Source organism: Leptodactylus fuscus, chromosome 8, assembly GCF_031893055.1.
Source record: "Leptodactylus fuscus isolate aLepFus1 chromosome 8, aLepFus1.hap2, whole genome shotgun sequence".
Lineage (NCBI taxonomy): Eukaryota > Metazoa > Chordata > Amphibia > Anura > Leptodactylidae > Leptodactylus > Leptodactylus fuscus.
In genome coordinates, this window is record NC_134272.1 from 80,492,716 (window position 1) to 80,514,363 (window position 21,648).

Consider the following 21,648-nt stretch of genomic DNA (forward strand, 5'->3'; position numbering starts at 1 on the left):
GTGTGTGCAAATGTAACATGTATAGGCAGTTGTACACAAGAAAAATAATCCGATGCTGCGACGGTCATCCAAGTTCATTTAGTTAAATATAAAAAAAAAATAAAATAAAAAAAAAAATTAAAAACTATAAGTTAAGATAACATTCAGATTGTATAGCACAGGCGATGCCATTTATTATTTTTTATTTTTTTTTAAACAATATTTACATTATCACTCAGCGGCTAAACCGGGAATTAAGTATAAAACCAAAAAAAAAAAAAAAAAAAACATAAAAAACTGCACCAACTTTGTAGCAAAATATCTGTACATTTAAAAACCCATCATCATAAAACTACAGAATATCCGAGGAGGAGAAGAAATCTGGAAATGGTTAAATAAAAATTTAGCAGAAAAAAAAAAATCCTGTTCTTTTTTTTGTTTTTGTTTTCAACCAGAGCGAATGTTTACCAGACCTTACACATTGTTGCACGTGCAAAAAAAATGTAATATTTTTTCAAAAATTTTTTTTTTTTTTTTTTTACATTTTTAATGGAATCAATGAGAAAGAAAAGTAACGCTGTAAGTCTCCTCTGTAGTGGTTAAATACTATACAATTTATTTAATTTTTTTTATTATTTTACAATAAATCAGTTAATTCACTATCAAAGTCAGCCACAATGGAACGGTGTGCGCTGATAAAAGGTAATGGAGTCGGTGATGAGCGTAAATTAAATTTCGTGTCCTGTTTTATGGGATTAGGGGAAGTTAACCCGGAGTAATTGACAGACCTGATCACTTTTAGTGGACTCGTCTGGCCGTAAAATAAATCTTGTAGGTCTGATTCCTCCATCTGCAGGAGAACAAACCTGTGCCAGTCATTGCCGTTTGTCTTAAAGGGATCCTACTATTCAAACACAATAAAAAAAAAATTTTCTCATTAACACGAAGGAATAGCCTTAAAGGCTATTCTTCTCCTACCTTTAGATGTCTTCTCCGTGCCGCCATTCGCCTGAAATCCCAGTTTTTGTCGGTATGCAAATGAGTTCTCTCGCAGCACTGGGGGTGTCCCCAATGCTGCGAGAGAACTCTCTCCAGCGCCGCCTCCATCTTCTTCAGCAACGTCGTCTTCTTCTGGCGCAGGCTTGAACCTTCTAGGCCTAGGGCAAAGCTGACTGCGTATGGCCGCCGGCCACGAGAAAATGGCCACTTACAATACTGTGTAAGTGCCATTTTCTCGTGGCAGGCGGGCGTGCGCAGTCGGCTTTGCCCTAGAAGTTTCAAACCTGCGCCAAAAGAAGAGGACGTTGCTGAAGAAGATGGAGGTGGCGCTGGAGACTGCTCTTGCAGCATTGGGGACACCCCCAGTGCTGCGAGAGAACTCATTTGCATACCGACAAAACAGGATTTCAGGCGAATGGCGGCACGGAGAAGACATCTAAAGGTAGGAGAAGAATAGCCTTTCTTAAGGCTATTCCGACGTGTTAATGAGAAAAAAATCCCTTTAAAGGGATAGTATGAGATACTGGAATAGACTTGTCACACCAACCACTTTTCAAAAGAAAAGATTATTCAACTAAATGGGGGAAAAAACCGAAATCACCCAGACCCCCTTTCACTATTTCCACATTACCCTTCTAAGACTTTTTGTAGCGATGGAGTTGCGTTCATCTTCAGGACTGCAGCAGTCAATCAATAGTTAACTTAAAATATTAACACTACGAAAAGTCTTCATGAAGCTCAAAAAAAAAACCTCAACATTTCAGTTGTCAAAAAGTTGACATTTTCTTTCAGCTTTGTAGAGTTTAAATCTACAAAAAAAAGTTGCGTGACTTTTTTTTTTTTTTGCAAATGTCTTGTGCTAATTTTTTTTCCCCCCTTCTTCGTTCACTTTCTTTGCAGTGCATTGTGGGAACTGGAATGTTGGTAAAAGCAAAATCAGCCGATAATGTGTGGCCTAGTTTTTAAAGGGAGTGTTAAGTCAAGCTCTGCAGATAGATGGGGAACGCTGGGCTCAGTCTAGTGCTGGCGCTTCGTTATTCAAGGCTGTCGAGGGTCCCAAACATCAGAAAGGTGGACTGCATATATAGTGGTTACATCGGAGATCGGCAGAGCCTGTTGGCTATAATGGGGGGTGTGGGGGGGTTATTTCAAAATAAAGTGGTGGATATAAAAAGTTGTATGTGCAGGATTATTTTCTGTGACAGTCTCCAATGGATGAACCTTGCCTAAGGGCTCGTTCACATGGGCACAGAGGGGGCGGATTATGACGTGGATTACCTCACAATGGTGGTCTATGCCCTTTCTTCAGGCAGATTCCATGGCTCAATGAGCTGCGGCGTCCGCCTGGCGGTAGCACCCCCTGGAGTCAGCCCATTAATTTGAGCTTGCTCCGGAGGGGGAAGCCGCAACTGCAACAGTCGTGGCTGGCGGGTTTTGACCCGAGAGTGACGTGGCTCCCCGCGTCACTCTCCGTACCAAAATCTGCCTATACGCGCCACGTGTGAACTTAGCCTTAGTGTCTGGTGACGCTATGGCGAGGTTCATCCACTGGAGACTCCATCACAGAAAACAGTCCTGCGCAAAATACTTTATATCTCCACCACTTTATTTTGAAACGTCACCTCCCCCCCACATTATAGTCATCTGTGCTCTCTTTTTGTGGTTCGTTACGTTGGCCGATGCATTGGCGATTTGATCAACATACAAATGAGCTCTTTGGCACTACAAGGGTGCGGCCACTTACCTCTTTGGTGCACCGGTGACACCCTGGTTGCTCTAAAGAGCTCTTTTGTGTATTGAGAAAAACAGCGACATCTCGGTAATCCGGGCAGCGATTCAAAAGATGAAAACAGGTCAGGGTAACCTAAATCAAACCTAATCGCCTATCTGCGGGGGCTGGGCTCTGGGGACACTCCCTATAAGACTGCTTATAGGGAGCGGATGCAAAAAGAAAAGGAAATATAAAGGAATGACTTGTAGGTTTCTAGAAGTGACATATCGGGACAGACATACAAAGGGCTCTGCCCGAAACGCGTTGTGCGTAATAAAACTGTTGCAGAATCCTTGAGAAGTGTTGGGTTGTGCGCGCTTACTCCCCATTCCTCCCTTCCTGGTCGGATATATCCTGAGGGACGTCCTTTTTTTTTTTTTTTTTTTTTTTTTTTTTTTTTGTAAGTTTCTAGCACCAAAAACTGTGATTCCAGCCATGGCGGAAAACACAAAAATTCTCATTAATCTTCTGCCATGTTTACCTGCCTGCTGTGCAACACACATCAGCAGGCGTCCCGTTATAATGATGTCACTATGGCGGTGAACATGTGATCGCCTGCTCACCGTATGGGCCATGTGACTAGATGGGGAATGGGTAAGAAATTTTTTGTATCTCTTTTGTTTTGAGTAAACCGTTTTTACCGTTGTTTCGGAACCTTGTCGCTCATAGCATTCCGTGGGCCTGTCCCGTACCCCATATTATATATGGTGACCCACGTTATTATAGACCCAGTGTCGATAGGTCTCTATCATGTCTGATGTGAAATGAGATGTAAAAGTCACCCAACTTTTTTTCTGTAGTTTTAAACTGAAATATGAAAATATTGTTGCGTTCCTTGAACTACAGACCGTATCCCGTTCTTCAGCATGCTGGAGGTTGTCGTTCCGAAATCCCATGCAGTACCATTGTCTGTACCCGGTCTGCTTTGTAGTTGGATTTCCCAATCCATTTACCAATGTTACCGCTTCTGGCAATGACCTTCCTACCCGAGCCTAATACTGTCTAGTAAATTCTTACAAAAATGGAAATAAAATATCCAGGACATAATCTCGTAGAAAATAAAAGCGTATTACAACACTCTCCTCTACTTCTCTTAAAGGTGCAGTTTTCTCTTTTTTTTTTTTAAAGTCCTTCACTCTCAACGTAAGCCCTTGAATTGGATTGACCTTTAAGTGCAACGTAAAGCACCAAACCTCATCGTTTGTTTTCCAACCGCGGCCTTCAGACGCTTGTGACGCCTTCGTACATCCCACACCCGGTCCATACGTCGGTATGACTTATTTACAAACCGAGGTGAATCTTGCGTCGGCCGTTACCGACCACTCGTTCAAGTCATATGTAACAAAAGAAAAATATGTATGTATTTTACATTTTGGTTTAAAAATACTGAGTAACGTATTGGTGTAAATACCTGATCAAACCAAGTGGTATTGCTCGGACTGGTTTGAGCAGGTATGCAGGATTTAGGCACTTGTTAGCTACAATTGGACTATATATACATATATATATACACATGTATATAGATGTATATATACTTCTGCATGGAGCCGAGGTCCCGGCTCGCAGCGTCATCCTGAATGCAGTCTTTTTTGTATTTTTTTGTATCAATTTGAGCCCTTTGCAGTTCAATGAAGGTGCAGTCAAAATGGCGGCGTTGTGCGTCCCCTGGTGAGGGATACTGGTCCTTCTCCTGTCACACACACCCGCTGGTTTACAAGAAAGGGGGGGGGGCTCCAGCTCATACTGGTATTTCAGCACCATTCACAGAGCGCATAGTCTGGTCATCGAAACGCTTCCGTACGCTTCTCCTCACCGCGTCGGCTCTCCTATACGGTTGGCTTCTAAGATCTGCAAGGAGAGGGGGAGTGTTAGGGTCGGTTTTAGGGTGCGGACAGAACAGACGAGACGTCTGGCAGCCAATCAAAGCAGCTTGTACAGAGAGGAGAGTCCATTCAGACGGATGGAAGGGGGTGAAGTCATTTAGAGAGTACCGGTGGAAGAGCAGGAGGAACGGAAAAGAAAAAGGTTTGGTATCTTAGACAGTACATGGAGCGTAGTGTAGGGGGGAGGGGAGGGGAGGATGGGGGTCATAAAGAAATTATTAAAAGGACACCATATATCGACGGCAGGGGTTTCCTTTGAGGAAAATTTCCGTCCCTTCCTCTTAGAAAATCCCATTCTATTTTTGGAAAAAAAGAAATTTGGTAGGGGGTCGCACCTAAAACTATACCGTTCTGCTTGCTTCAAGACACTACTTGGGGGGCTTAAAGGGGTATTCTGTGAGTTAAAGGGATATTTCTGCCCCAAATTGAATTTTCATACTGCTGTCCTATGTACAGGATAGACACCACCTTATCATATGCTGTTGGTTTGACACCTGGACCCTGCACAGATCAGCTGTTCTGGCAGTCTTGGTAAGTTCACACTGGGTTTTTTTGGACCGGAACCTGAAGCGGATACTTTGTATGTAGCCTATAACCATGGTGACGCATCGGGTTCAAAAAGTGGCGCTCCACTGATTCCAGCACAGTTGGAATTTTTTCTCTAGCCTCCCCACCATTCCTGAGCAATCAGTGCTGATAGGTTAATTAGGCTCTATACTGTCCCAGGACCGGTACCAGAGAGTAGAGAGATGAATTAACATATTGGGTACAGGAACAGAAATAATTGCTCAGGAATGGTGGGGGCTAAAGAAAAACTTCCAACAGTGGAGGGGTATCTATTGAAGTATGTGAAGGGGGCAGGGGTGAAAGGGTCTATTTAAAGGGATTCTACCATTAAACTACCTTTTTTTCTAACGAACATGTCAGAATAGCCTTAAGAAAGGCTATTCGTCTCCTACCTTTAGACGTGGTCTTCGCCGCGCCGTTCCGTAGAAATACCTGTTTTAACCGGTATGCAAATGAGCTCTCCGCAGCAATGAGGGCGGGCCCCAGCACTGAAAGGCCGATGAGCGCATCCCCATTGCTGCACGAAAGCTCTTTCCTGCGCCGCCTCCTTCTTCTGCAGCAACTCCGCCTCTTCCGGCTTCTCTTGCTCTTGTAGTTCTATACAGGAGCATAGAGAGGCCACCCCAAAATGGCCGCCGGTCAGCTCCTGTATTGAACTGCAAGAGCGGCTACCCAAAAATGGCTGCCGACCGGAGGCCATTTTTGGGTAGCCGCTCTTGCAGTTCAATACAGGAGTCGGCCGGTGGCCATTTTGGGGTAGCCGCTCTTGCAGTTCAATACAGGAGCTGGCCGGCGGCCATTTTGGGGTGGCCTCTCTATGCTTCTGTAAACAACTACAAGAGCAAGAGAAGCCAGAAGAGGCGGAGTTGCTGCAGAACAAGGAGGCGGCGCAGGAAAGAGCTCTCGGGCAGCAATGGGGACGCGCTCATCGGCCTTTCAGCGCTGGGGCCCGCCCTCATTGCTGCGGAGAGCTCATTTGCATACTGGTTAAAACCGGTATTTCTACGGAACGGCGCGGCGGAGACCACGTCTAAAGGTAGGAGACGAATAGCCTTTCTTAAGGCTATTCCGACGTGTTTATTAGAAAAAAAGGTAGTTTAATGGTAGAATCCCTTTAAATCTATTGCTATACAAAAAAAAAAAATCTGGAACTTGGAAGCCCAAAGGGCTTAGGATGTGACTGGGTCGGTGTCAGATTGAGGATCTTTGGGTCCTCCAGATTCTGTGGCCCCATCAACCCACAACACCTAGGAGTAGACTTTGGTATCCTTTAAATTTGAGTGTCTTGTACTGGACCATTATTGTGTTAGACCCTGGGCTAACCAGTAGCCCCATAGGCCAGTCCTAACATGATCACAGTGGACGTCGTGCTGAAGATCTGGGGTCAGAACTAGTGTCAATCCTAGTGATTTCTTCCCTCAGATACCCCGGCTTTGGGGCATTTAACCTACAATATCAAACTCTTGGGACAGTCCACAAAATGGCCGCCTCCGCTCCTGAGTATACGTGACAAGGCTCTACCATTACTGGACACGGGTGACTGCTCTGGCATACAGAGAGAGGAGGAAACCAAGTAAAAAATGATGCTTGCCAGCTCTGTGTATCCTCCACCACCGGTGTGCTAGAAGAATTCCTTACCCTCGAATGAACATTTGGAAATTTAGTGATATTATTCTTCTTTAAGGCTAAACAGGAGAAAACAAAATGGTGGTTAAATAAAAATATGGCTGGGGAGCGAAGAGAACGCGAGCGTTTCATTCAGTACCTCAGGCGTGTTAGCCGCGGAAGCAGGAAAAGGGGGTGGGGTTAAGCAAAGCAAGGCAGTGGACAAGATGGCCGCCCGATTAGTGGACAAGATGGCCGCCCAGTTAGCGTTCATTAATGTATTATTTTTCAGGATTCTCGGAGGTCTAGAGGCAAGCTGCTTTGAAGATTTGGCTCCAGAGAAATAATTAATACAGCAATTAACATGGAAACGAGGGGGAGGGGGAGTCATCCCAAGACACCAAGAAATACACGACAGAGCTCGGTACAACAGCGCAACCGTGTCCTGCGGGTGTTGTAGTGAGCTCTCATGTCTGACTGTCACCGGCTGTCAGTAGAAGGCACAAAGGATTATTACTCACAAACCTTAAAGGGGTCTCCAGGATTACTAAAAGATGGCTACTTTCTTCCACAGACAGCGCCACCCCTGTCCACAGGTTGTGTGTAGTATTACAGCTCAGTCCAATTTGCTTCAAAGAAGCTGCGCTGCAATGAGTTTTAGAAGAAAGCAGCCATGTTTGTCTAATCCTGTACAACCTTTGTTAACCCATTCCAGTTCCAATACAATTCTACATTTTATATATGTATGAAGAGGTGCGTTATATTACATGACTACATTATCTATCTCTCCATCTCCTATCTATCTATCTATCTATCTATCTATCTATCTATCTATCTATCTATCTATCTATCTATCCATCCATCCATTTTCTAATATCTATCTCTCTATCTACTATCTATTCTATCTATCTATCCATTTTCTAATATCTATCTATTATCTATCTATCTATCATCTATCTATCCATTTATCTATCTATCTCCTATCTATCTATCTATCTATCTATCTATCATCTATCTATCATCTCCCTATCTATCTCCTATCTATCTATCTATCTATCTATCCATTTATCTATCTATCTCCTATCTATCTATCTATCTATCTATCTATCTATCTATCTATCTATCATCTATCTATCATCTCCCTATCTATCTCCTATCTATCTATCTATCTATCTATCTATCTATCTATCTATCATCTATCCATTTATCTATCTCTCTATCTCTCTGTCTGTCTATTCTATCTATATATCTATCTCCTATCTGTCTATCTATCTATCTATCTATCTATCTATCTATCTATCTATCTATCTATCTATCTCTCTATCTCTCCTATCTATCTCTCCTATCTATCTCTCTATCTCTCCTATCTATCTATCTATCTCCTATCTATCTATCCCTCCTATCTATCTATCTATCTATCTATCTATCTATCTATCTATCTATCTATCCATCCTATCTGTCTATCCAATTCTCTCTTTAGTAAAGTTCTACAATAGATAGTAAATTGCCCTTTATATGTCTGACATCTAATATCTGCAGTCCCAGGGACCGATCTTTCTCTCTACAGTCCCAGTCACTGGTTCCCTCTCCCTGCAGTGTCAGTGCACTGATCTATTGTTTTGGAACTGGAAATAATGCAGGCAGTGTGGTAGAGAGAAGTCTCATGCTTGGAGAGCGGTTTTCTTTCATGCAGATGTAACCATGCATTTGTGGGTTAGATCAGATACAGAAAGTCAAAGACAAATGAAACAGCAGCAAAGAAACAACAACAAAAAAATGAAAGAACAATACAGTAATGTCTGGACAGAAAATGACACCAAACCTGGGCAGCTGCCATCACCTTGTTACAGTGTTTAGTCTACTGTGATCGCCAACTAGTACTGAGGCCAGGTTTACATGTATTGTTGGTGTGGGGGGAGGGGAGGGTGCCACTGGCATGGACAACTGGAGTTTGCGCCCAGAAATATGCCCTGTGTGCACACTATGAAATAGAGAAGAGGCAGAAAGAGCCAGGGGATATGGGTTAGTGCCGATCACATGAGCCAGGATCAGAACCAGCCCAGGTCTCTGGACAACCCCTTTAAGCTTATACTAAAGTGTTTTACTCCTTACATTGCTTTGTCATTTTTTGCTTTGTTTACCTGAACATGTGTCCTCAGTGTTTACAGCTCTTTGCCTAGGTTTCAGACCACCTCTGCTATCTAGCAGCAGTGGCCGGGCTGGAGACATCTCTTTAATGTGATGGATGGAGCAGTCTGACCAACTCTGCAAAATGCTCTGAGCTGCTGATCCCTGATAAGGGCTAGGACAGTGCTTGGTCAGTGTCTGTGTTATCCACGTATGTAAATCCAGAGTCAGGGCACACTGCTGGCATGCGATGTACATCATACGGGGTAATCTCAGCTACTAGATGTTAGTGAAACCTCGAAGTGGAGGGGAGAGGAGACAGGAGAGCAGGAGAAACCCTGATATGGAAAACTCCTTTAATGTAGCTCTAATAAAATCTATTCCGCTCTGCACTCTTCATTGCACAGACTAAACACTGCTATAAGTCATACAGACGCACCCAGTTTGGTGTAATTTCTTCTTACATATATCGAATACAGAAGAATACATATAACAAGACAATATTTAATACCTTACAACAAGCATAATCCCCCCCCCCCCCTTCAGAATACAATAGCGCATAAGTCATGACATTTGCTGGCCAGGCTTTATCTGCCATAGTAATATAGGTGTACTAAACATCACACACTGACATGCAGAACAGATGGGACACACAATGGGGCTTAGTAATGCAAACTAGTGCAAAAGAGAACTGGTGATGTTACCGTAATCACCAATCAAGTCAATGATGTCACCTCATTGGTCATTACAGGCCACATCGTCACTTTTTTCTGCACTTTTTAATCCTTAAAGGGAATGTCCACCTGTTATCAACTTTAGGTGCAAACTACCATATTGATTATTTTCATATCATATCAGCATAGCAGGAAAAACTCCACATTTTCTGCACAGACCCACATTAAAATGACAAAATAACATTGTACATGCCTGCTGTCACCACTAGAGGGAGCACGTGAGCCTACTGCATACAGTGTTATGATAGAGTTCAATATATAAACAGTACGCAGTAATCTCACAAGCTCCCTCTGGTGGCAGCCAGTAAAACAGAGCTCTCATCTATTATGAAATCAATCAATACAGAATTTTTAGGTTTTTTTTCCCAGGGTGGTCATTCCCTTTAAAGCCCCATCATGCAGACAGTATTGTAAGTTCAATGACATGCAATGAGATGATGGCGGGTATCAGAGCTCCATGGGGACAGCAGGCGAGACATCTGCTCTGATACCCCTGGGGTGAGGCCTAAACACGGAGAAATAAGTGAAAACCTACAGCAACCTTTTTTTTTTTTAAGAGCATCAGGTGTGAAAGAGAATAAGTTTAGTAATGGAATTCCTCAGTGAGAACGGGGTCGCAGAAAAACCGTGAGCCACGCTTGGCTGTTCGCGCAGTAAAGGGCACAGTCTTCAGCACTGCATGGAAGATAATAGCCAGAGAAGACAAACAGAAGACGGTAAGAAGCCAAGGTCTATGGCATTAGTACATGGTTAGTTCTCTGCTGCGGTTATCACGGACACTCTCTGCACAGATACAATGCAAAATACACAATGTCTCCTCTTATAGGCTGGGCCGGAGAGATTCATCGCAACAAGCGCAAGAATTTTTTTAATGCTTCAAAACAGAGTCAAGGTTAGTGAGAGATCAGCTGCAGAACATAACCTGAGGTCAGTATACAGTACACCGTGTCCAGTCTCATGCAAGTAAAATGCCTAGCCAGCAGTCACCACTAGGGGCACCATAGGAGCTTACTGCATTATCATAGGACTCAATGGATCAGGCTCCATGCACACATGGGTTCATGGATGGTATCCTTGTGCAGTTCATTAATACAGTAGGTAAGACTGAACGGCAAAAACCGACAGGAATTGGTCCTGCTCCATATTTTTGGGCTGGTCCTATGGTCTCCACACCGCTCTATAAATGTTTGTGTGCGCTGAGCCATATAAATGAGTGCAGTGATAAAAAAAAAAATGCAGTTGTGTGCATGGGGCCTATACAGTATGCCTGGAGCTCCCTCTAGTGGTGTCCGCAGGTTGCTAGAATTGAATATCTTAAACCTGTGTCATAGAATTGTAGACCTGAAACGACATTGTACAATGAAAATTTGGAACTTTCTAGCAAAATCTGGGCTTCACTCCTTCAACTTAAAGATCTCTGTTTTCTAAAAGTGAGTGATAGGGTTGGAAACATGTGCAGTCCTATTACTGGTCACAGCTGAGAGTTTGCTACAAATGTATTTAGTATGGACAGACCTCTGCAAAGTTAAAGGGCTAGGCTAAAGGCTCTGGCCATATACTTTCAGACACTCCTTCTAATTTCTGTTAGGAGTGCATGTGTTTATATTGGGGATGGGGGAATAAGCTGCTGTCAGAAAGCTGAACTCCTATAAGACCAAAAGGATGGCCATTCTGAAATCAACATGCCAACCCATGTAGTCTGGAGCCGACTCACTTAGGTCTATGATAGGGTTTTATAGACATGTTCTGAGCAGGGAGGAGATAATCCACGTCATTAGTGGTGTTATCTATAGAGGTGTTATCTTCTATTGTAATAATGTCTGTGATGTAAATGAAGCGACTACTGAGAATTGGCAAATATCAGTCTATTATTGGGGCTAGTGGCCAGAGTGAAAATTGTAGGATGAAATATTTGTTCATACTATAGATGGTGACTTGTTCACTGGTATCCCAGCAGCCTTCATTACACAGCCATGATAACTGATGGACACAACAATATTTTTGCTGGAAATCTTGAAGGAAACCCATAATGTCATTGCCCTATCTGTACTGATACATTGTAGCCATCGAAGCTTGTGTTATCAATAGGATCTGCTTCCAGGGTACGGCCTACATGGGAGGACTATTAGGTCCGGACAAGAGATCTGAAGAATGATGAAGACTTGATGCACAAAGTAGAGAGGAAATTTGCAGAATTTTTCATTATACAATGATATATATACATATATGTACGGTATTTATTTCTTTTACATGAGACTGGACAACACCATTAAAATTATATTCACAGATACATAAATGCAAAGATATCCCCTACAGTAGGCCGGAGCTGTGGCTGCCATAGAGATAGATATATATATATATATATATATATATATATATATATATATATATACAGTCCTATGAAAAAGTTTGGGCACCCCTATTAATCTTAATCATTTTTTGTTCTAAATATTTTGGTGTTTGCAGCAGCCATTTCAGTTTGATATATCTAATAACTGATGGACACAGTAATATTTCAGGATTGAAATGAGGTTTATTGTACTAACAGAAAATGCGCAATATGCATTAAACCAAAATTTGACCGGTGCAAAAGTATGGGCACCCTTATCATTTTATTGATTTGAATTCCCCTAACTACTTTTTACTGACTTACTGAAGCACAAAATTGGTTTTGTAACCTCACTGAGCTTTGAACTTCATAGCCAGATCTATCCAATCATGAGAAAAGGTATTTAAGGTGGCCAATTGCAAGTTGTTCTACTATTTGAATCTCCTCTGAAGAGTGGCATCATGGGCTACTCAAAACAACTCTCAAATGATCTGAAAACAAAGATTGTTCAACATAGTTGTTCAGGGGAAGGATACAAAAAGCTGTCTCAGAGATTTAACCTGTCAGTTTCCACTGTGAGGAACATAGTAAGGAAATGGAAGACCACAGGGACAGTTCTTGTTAAGCCCAGAAGTGGCAGGCCAAGAAAAATATCAGAAAGGCAGAGAAGAAGAATGGTGAGAACAGTCAAGGACAATCCACAGACCACCTCCAAAGAGCTGCAGCATCATCTTGCTGCAGATGGTGTCACTGTGCATCGGTCAACTATACAGCGCACTTTGCACAAGGAGAAGCTGTATGGGAGAGTGATGAGAAAGAAGCCGTTTCTGCACGTACGCCACAAATAGAGTTGCCTGAGGTATGAAAAAGCACATTTGGACAAGGCAGCTTCATTTTGGAAACAAAAATTGAGTTGTTTGGTTATAAAAAAAAGGCGTTATGCATGGCGTCCAAAAAGAAACAGCATTCCAAGAAAAACACATGCTACCCACTGTAAAATTTGGTGGAGGTTCCATCATGCTTTGGGGCTGTGTGGCCAATGCCGGCATCGGGAATCTTGTTAAAGTTGAGGGTCGCATGGATTCCACTCAGTATCAGCAGATTCTTGAGAATAATGTTCAAGAATCAGTGACGAAGTTGAAGTTACGCCGGGGATGGATATTTCAGCAAGACAATGATCCAAAACACCGCTCCAAATCAACTCAGGCATTCATGCAGAGGAACAATTACAATGTTCTGGAATGGCCATCCCAGTCCCCAGACCTGAATATCATTGAACATCTGTGGGATGATTTGAAGCGGGCTGTCCATGCTCGGCGACCATCTAACTTAACTGAACTTGAATTGTTTGTCCAAAATACCTTTATCCAGGATCCATGAACTGATTAAAAGCTACAGGAAGCGACTAGAGGCTGTTATCTTTGCAAAAGGAGGATGTACTAAATATTAATGTCACTTTTCTGTTGAGGTGCCCATACTTTTGCACCGGTCAAATTTTGGTTTAATGCATATTGCACATTTTCTGTTAGTACAATAAACCTCATTTCAATCCTGAAATATTACTGTGTCCATCAGTTATTAGATATATCAAACTGAAATGGCTGTTGCAAATACCAAAATATTTAGAACTAAAAATGATTAAGATTAATAGGGGTGCCCAAACTTTTTCATAGGACTGTATATATATATATATATATATATATATATATATATTAGTCATCACATAGAGCTTAGCCACTTATACTAATAATGATTTGCATGATGGGCAGATACTTTCTGCCTGAGCTGTATTTGTAGTGATATAAGAGCGGGGCCCCCTGTGTGCACAGAGCAGTACTGCACACTGCTCTATTCACTTCTATGGGACGGACAGAGCACAGTACTCGGTCATCTCCATCAGTCCTATAGTAGTGAATGGAGTGCTGCTCAGGTATTTACTCTCCATTCACACAGGGGATTCAAGGACCCCAGTTCTTATGATCACTGGAGGTCTCAGCAGCGCCCCCAGGATCACTTATCTTCTATCCTATGAATAAGGGTAAGTTCACACTCACTTATTTTAATCCTCTACCTTTTATTTTAATAGGGGTTTTCATGCATTGATTTGGTAGCAGATATATGGATTCCTGCATGCCTACAGATGAATGGGACAATAGTAGAAATCTCTGCACCAATTTGGTGTGAATTCACTCCTAGCGTCAGTAGCAGCTCAGGCAGAAGGTAACAGGTGCTCACCATGCTAAGAGACAATCCCACGGGGAAGAACATTATAGCAGTAAGCTAAAAGTTAGCGTAAGCACAGTGCACAATAAGACGAGGGCGTCATGGTGACTATGCATTACTGCAACACAACTGCAATGTTTCCCTATGGAGAAACGTTGCAAAAATAGTGATGTGTGGATTTAGACAGTGACAGTGCAGCGTCACCATGAAGCCCTAACCTTATCTACTGATCCAGGTAAATGTCCACTTCAGAAAATTTCTGTTAGTACATAGTGCACATTACACATTGCCTTCACTAGGTCAAAATAAGCGAAGCGTGCGAGACATGCTGGAAGCTGCTGCCCAGTATGTGAAACTAGATATTTACAGCAATGCTGAGGGTCCCAAAACCTGCAAGGACCTGGGGTGTAAAAAGCTTTCATAGGGTTTTCTAGGGGCCGATACCTGCTAGTACTATCAATAGGGGTATATAACTACAACCGCACAGTACCTGCCAAGCGTCTGAGGAAGTCTTGCATGATGCAAAAAACATAGAATTGTAATAATCATATAATCCCCAGTGCTATTCTGTTCTATACTATAATAGTAGTCCTAATGCTACATGTATATATGCTACACACATATCTGCGTTGTATGTATATATGTACAGTGCTATGTATGCACTTGCTGTGTACATATATTTGTGTTTTTCAGTGTATGTGCATACGTGCTGTGTATGTGTATATGTGTTGTGTATGTATATACGCGCTTGGCAGTGTATGTGTATATGTGCTGTGTATGTATATACGCGCTTGGCAGTGTATGTGTATATGTGCTGTGTATGTATATACGCGCTTGGCAGTGTATGTGTATATGTGCTGTGTATGTATATACGCGCTTGGCAGTGTATGTGTATATGTGCTGTGTATGTATATACGCGCTTGGCAGTGTATGTGTATATGTGCTGTGTATGTATATATTTTTTTTTACCACACACCTCCAGTCTCCTAGAGCCACTGGGGCAGCTACTGGTATATACTCAACATGACCTAACAAAGTGCATTATAGCCCAAGGTGGTCTGAGACCTTCTCCTGACCCTCCATGAAGTTTTCTGAATACTGATAATGAAGTTCAATCACAGCATAAATAAAAAAGTTTTGCAACTTTATAAAGACTAGCATCTCATACGCCTGTCTTAGCCTTACGTCTGCTGCTGTTGGTTACATGTATTACTAAGGCGCGTACATGTTGACACATTTGGTACATCTTTGCTGTCCTTACGGCAGAAATTGAAATCTACACCTGAGAAAGGGTAAATTTGCTCTGTAATGTCGGGGATGTCCAGGATACTGGATATTATGGCAGCTACTACAATTCTGTTCTCATTGACTTCAATGCAGCAGTGCTGGCACACGGCCACTATATAGAATATGGAGACATCGGCTTCGGGCACTGTACAGTGTTCAGGACGGGTGTCTACAGTGGCCCCATACAGCAGCGAGGGCTGTCTGGGCCGGTCCCCCACCGATCAGAGACTGAGGCCATAAAATCCAATATCTTGGGTAACCCCTTAAGTGACAGTAAATCCATTGGTCCATGGGTGGCCTGACATTTTTTTCTAAACCCCCCCCACACTTTTACATTTAATTTGTGACTTTTCAGAAGAAAATTCACAACCAGAGATATGAAGACTGGTGTTGAATATGCCAGTCTTTTTTAGTCTGCCCAATGTGTTTTAAACATGCCTATCACAAAGCTGATTCCAAGACCTATACATTGTAGTAACTAACCAGAGAACAGGGTGCGGGCTATGGTCACACGTGCATTGGGTGACTGTGCAGGAACTCTGTTCCCCTTTCCACCGATTTCCGGTGGACCCCGCTATAGTCTTTGGGGTCTGCAGGTAACCACTTTTTAAGCGGATAGGGCTTCCGAACACTAGTGTGAACCAAGCATCACAGAGCAATGCCTAGACAGGATACAACTGTATGGCCTTAAAGGGGCTCTATCATTGGGAAAAGTCATTTTTAACTAATCACATCTTTGCATAGCCCTTAGAAAGTCTATTCCACACCTACCTTTAGTATGTAAATTGCCTCAGTGGTTTCTGAATAAGTCTGTTTTTATTCATATGCTAATTAGACTGGTGCACCATGCATCGTGCACCCCCTTTGCTATTGTTTCCTATTAGAGATGAGCGAACAGCACGCTCCCATAGAAATGAATGGAAGCACCTGTGACGCTGACTTTGCCGGCGGCCGGCCGGCGTCACAGGTTCTTCCATTCATTTCTATGGGAGCGTGCTGTTCGGATCGGCTGATCCGTACAGTGTTCGCTCATCTCTATTTCCTATGCACAGGCTGATGATGATGACGACTCAGCTTCCTGTTTGCACACACACATAGAAGATAATAGCATAGAGGAGTGCTGCTGGGAACTTCCTGTGCTGGCTGGACGCTTATTAGCATATGAATAAAAACGGACTTATCCAGAAACCACTGAGGCAATCTACATACTATAGGTAAGTGTGAAGTAGCATTTCTAAAGGCTATGCAAGCATGTGATTAGTTAAAAATGACTCTTCCCAATGATAGAGCCCCTTTAAGTAGGACTCTGTGTCTGAGCTCGTCGTCTCTGAACGTATCCAGAAATGTTTACTGATAGCAAATATCTTGAAAATGGTGAAAAACTGATCTCCAAAGTAAATGAGAAAGTTGCAGAACCTTTCATTTATTGAGCGCTTGAGCTTCATTATCATAAACTCTCTTAATTCTGCCATAGACAGATATTGCCAGAAGATAGCCGTGTAATGTCTATTGTGATTGGTCCCCGTTTATATGGAGCGGTTTCTGGATATTTGAGGCATCTGCGGGCCTATTATTACGTCTTGATCCAGTGAGATTCTATCCATGATGACAGAAGGGGCCATTCAATGAAAGGTCACTGAGGTCAAGACCAATGGATGCTCACGGGGTGGACGGTGCGGGATCAGATTTTTACCTGGGGTTGTGATCACGACACTTTCTATTGTCTTCATACTTTCGTTCCCTTCCATGGGGTATCTTTGATTAACACCTACAATATTTATCACTGTACAGAGATCCCGCTCGTGTCCACATAGGAGAACACACAGTTGGCCGGCCTCTCTCCTAATCCACAATATTCCCCTCCTCTCTATAAGACTGCGGCCGCTCCTCTTACCTGTGATGATGTCTTCGATGGCTCCGTCCTTGCCCTCGTACACGTGTCTGTTGTCCTTCACTTGCCTCCTCCTCAGCTCCGCTATAAGCTCCTGCTGCTGCCGCTTAGACTTATGTGACGGAGACTGGAAGGAAGGAGCAGGTAAGTTATTATAGTCGTCGTGTGCCAGAATATTCTACAAGACATCGGTCTATGGGTGATGAGACGATACTGGACAATATGGACCAATATAGGTAACACAACATGGAGACCTAAATATGAGAGAGCAATTTCATTCATAATTTGGGACTGTCATGACTGTGTGCCCCATATGGCGGAGCTCAGAGTGGGGGTCTTATCTGTACTGTTAAGGAGCGGGAGGAAGACACCCTGAATTGTCTTATTTTAATTTTATTGGTCAACAAGCAGGCTAAATTATACCCAAGGGGCGAGACAGGATATCCCTGTGGTCCATTTACAGGGAGTCTCTCGGGTCCAAAACCAATAATAGTGTCATACAGGGGTCTTTAAATGGAGCAGAAACCTGTCTGTGTGGCCACAAACCAACAAGGCAATACAGAAATGATCATCTTTTTATGGTTATGAAAATCAGGCTGCAAGTGCACTGGGGGCGGGGCTTACTTTGCCTTCAGACAACTGTGACACAGGCAAAGGTTAAAAATATCATTCATAGCTATAGGGATGTTGTTGGGTTGCGATTCCAGAGGACAGGCGAAGCACCTGCAGCTGTGTGTAGGTAAGTCTACCAAGTCAGATGTGGATGTAGCCTGACAATAGCAAAATGAAGTCACGCTGATCTGTTATAGGTGAGAGATTTAGCAGCGTCTGCTCTAAACAGTTGTTTTATTACCCAGAAACAGTCAACAAGCAGGCGGCTGCTGATAATAGGCGTTACAATATATTCACTTTTGTTCCATTTGTAGCTTGTACACGTCACAGCTCATTGCACATAAACACCCTGATAGTCTGACACCTGACTACACCAGACTCATAATGAGGGTGTCAGATCCGTCAGCAGCAGCTTGCTTGTGGTTTCTGTGAAATAAATGCAGATGGCAACCCAGGATAAATGAAAGCTGTGCAGGTACAACGCAGGGAACTCGCGCAGCCCGTGATATACAGAGAACCTTTTGGTCTTGCTGGTCCAACATGGCCTCCTGTTCTAGAAGCTTCTCCATCAGGGCCTGCTCCTGCTTTTTCCTCTGCTCGTTCTCCTCATCCGCTAACTAGGAGACAGGAAGAAGAAGTATAATGTATTAGGGGTAGTCTATAAAATAGTTATTACGAAATCAAGTTAACTCCTTACTGACCAGAGCTCAATCTAAAATCAACATAGATAGATAGATAGATAGATAGATAGATAGATAGATAGATAGGAGATAGATAGATAGATAGATAGATAGATAGATAGATAGATAGATAGAATGAAAGATAGATAGATGATAGATAGATAGATAGATAGATAGATAGATAGATAGATAGGAGATAGATAGATAGATAGATAGATAGATAGAATGAAAGATAGATAGATAGATAGATAGATAGATAGATAGATAGATAGATAGATAGATAGATAGGAGATAGATAGATAGATAGATAGATGATAGATAGATAGATAGGTAGATAGATAGATAGATATGAGAGAGATAGATAGATAGATAGATAGATAGATAGATAGATAGATAGAATGAAAGATAGATAGATAGAAAGATAGATAGATAGATAGATAGAATGAAAGATAGATAATAGATAGATAATAGATAGATTGATTGATAGATAGATAGATGATAGATAGATAGATAGATAGATAGATAGATAATGAGATAGATAGATAGAATGAAAGATAGATAGATAATGAGATAGATAGATAGATAGATAGATAGATAGATAGATAGATAGATAGATAGATAGATAGATAGATAATGAGATAGATAGATAGATAGATAGATAGATAGATAGATAGATAAGATAGATAGATACTGTATATAGATAGATGATAGATAAGATAGATAGATAGATACTGTATATAGATAGATAGATGATAGATAGATAGATAGATAGATAGATAGATAGATAGATAGATGATAGATAGATAGATAGATAGATAGATGATAGATAGATAGATAGATAAGATAGATAGATGATTGATAGATAATAGATAGATACTGTATATAGATAGATAGATAGATAGATAGATAGATAGATAAGATAGATAAGATAGATAGATAGTGTATATAGATAGATAGATAGATGATAGATAGATAGATAGATAGATAGATAGATAGATAGATAGATAGATAAGATAGATAGATAGATGATAGATAGATAGATAGATAGATAGATAGATAGATAGATAGATAGATAGATAGATAGATAAGATAGATAGATGATTGATAGATAATAGATAGATACTGTATATAGATAGACAGGTGACACACAGCAGTATTCCCCACCTTATAAGCTTTCACAAATCTGACGAATACTGGGAAGAATACAGATGGAGGGGTGGTTTTAGGGTTTTCACCAAAATATTTGACTACATCGTCAAAGGCATCCTGGAAGACAAGAAGGCAGGTTGTCAGATGTCGGGTCGTTCCTTACTAGGAGTGATTTGCCACTAACTGATTCCATTGTGATATGAACCAGACATCACACTTCTATAAGTCTGGACGACCCCCCTAACCACCTCTTTTTTGTGGGCACCCACACAGGCAGGGGCGTAGCTATAGGGGGTAACAATCACTATCGGGCCCTGGAGCCTGTTGGGGGCCCACAGACCTCTCTACAATATAAGAAGACATCAGTATTATAGTATTATGGAACACTCATGGTAAGTTGGGGCCCCATTACAGAAAGGTATTGGGGTCCAGCAGCAGCTTCATGTTACGGCTCTGCATACAGCGCCCCCACGCTGCGGTCTGAGCGTACGGTCCAAATATCTAATGTGACTTTATAGGTGACCCAGTGATGTCACTATGGTACAGATATGAAGCAACGCTCCCATTAACCCCTGCTTACCTGTGAGATTTTTGCATCGTCTTGTAACTTCTTCAGCCTGCCCTCATTATTCTGTATGAATTCTTTCAGCATGACGTTGTGGTCGTGCATAGTGTATTCCCGCTTGGTCAGATCCATCCCTCTCTGGAGTTCCTTTACATCCAGAAGAACATTTTCCAGAGAGACTGGAGGGGAGCAGATAACAGCGATTAACAGGCAACAACGGAGATGAAGAAGTTAACACTGTCGCATCTCACACCTGCGCTTCCTGACTATGGCCAGGTGAGGGCGCTCATGTTACATAACACAAATCGCTTGCTAGAAAAGATCGGTTTATTGGGCTATAAAGGAACACAATAGAGTGTAGGAATGTGTATAATGTGGCCGAGTCCACAGGGCAATTATTAGTCTGCTGAGGGGTCATGTGCGATAAATACCCTGATAATAATTGGTATATAGGGGCTTATTCACATTCAGATCCTAAATAGATAATGTTATGTATGGTATTAGAGAAATCCCCTCTAAATCCTGATACACGGAGGATAGCAGCTCCTGATCCTGGTCTGTAATACGGCTCCAGGACTGTAATATTGATGGCTGGTCCTTAGGATAGGTCATCAATACCAGACTAGTGGGCTCTGACAACTGACACCTCATGTTCACTGGTCACATGGCCTTGCTGCAGCTCAACCATTTAAATGAGCTGTAATGCCAAGCACAGCCACTACACAATGTATGGCGCTGTTCTTAGTATGATCAGGTGATCTGTAGGGGTCGCAGGTGTCCGCCCCCCACAAATCTGATATTGATTACCTATATTACAGATAAGTCACCAATATCACAGTCCTGGAAAACCCCTTTAAATTGAGGTAGGGTGATCTCAGTCCAGTTTCAGTGACAGATATCCAAACCCCAAGGGCCTTAAGCCTGGCGATACCTCAGCGGGCCTGGCCATACACCATAGTGTTGAGTATTCCCTTAATACCAGGCCATGGTCTCTTGTTATTAGGCACATAAGGTTTGAAAGCCATAATGGGTTTTTTTTCTAGTTCGATTTTTTATATGAAAATACAAAATGAAGTTGTTTCCCCCTTTTTCATTATAATAGCTCTGGGTCCTCGGGGGCGGGGCTAAAGCTGTGCCAGTGGTGGGCTGTTTTATCTTTCTGTAGTTATTCAATTCATTTGTATTTGTTACAATGTATCAGAGATCTCTTTTGTAATGAGCTGTGCACATGGGTCAATTGGATATGA

The 21,648-nt window shown here is 42.2% G+C and overlaps 1 protein-coding gene across 9 annotated transcripts in view; it reads right to left on the minus strand.

Annotated features, from left to right (window-relative positions):
• Positions 1-1,853: 1,853 nt before the first annotated feature.
• The window catches only part of FMNL2 (formin like 2), a 157,647-nt gene continuing 137,852 nt past the window's right edge, over positions 1,854-21,648 (minus strand). For 2 of the 9 annotated variants that reach the window (XM_075284463.1, XM_075284458.1), the window contains 6 exons: positions 20,417-20,580; positions 19,852-19,953; positions 18,526-18,624; positions 17,399-17,522; positions 6,791-6,884; positions 1,854-4,597 (listed from right to left, as the gene is read on the minus strand). In XM_075284463.1, coding sequence (XP_075140564.1) covers position 4,597; positions 6,791-6,884; positions 17,399-17,522; positions 18,526-18,624; positions 19,852-19,953; positions 20,417-20,580 — 584 coding nt within the window. In that variant the 3' untranslated portion in view covers positions 1,854-4,596. Of the gene's footprint in view, positions 4,598-6,790; positions 6,885-10,031; positions 10,341-14,707; positions 14,729-17,398; positions 17,523-18,525; positions 18,625-19,851; positions 19,954-20,416; positions 20,581-21,648 lie in introns of those variants that run through there. The other 7 variants (XM_075284457.1, XM_075284455.1, XM_075284460.1 and 4 more) reach the window with 4 other exon arrangements.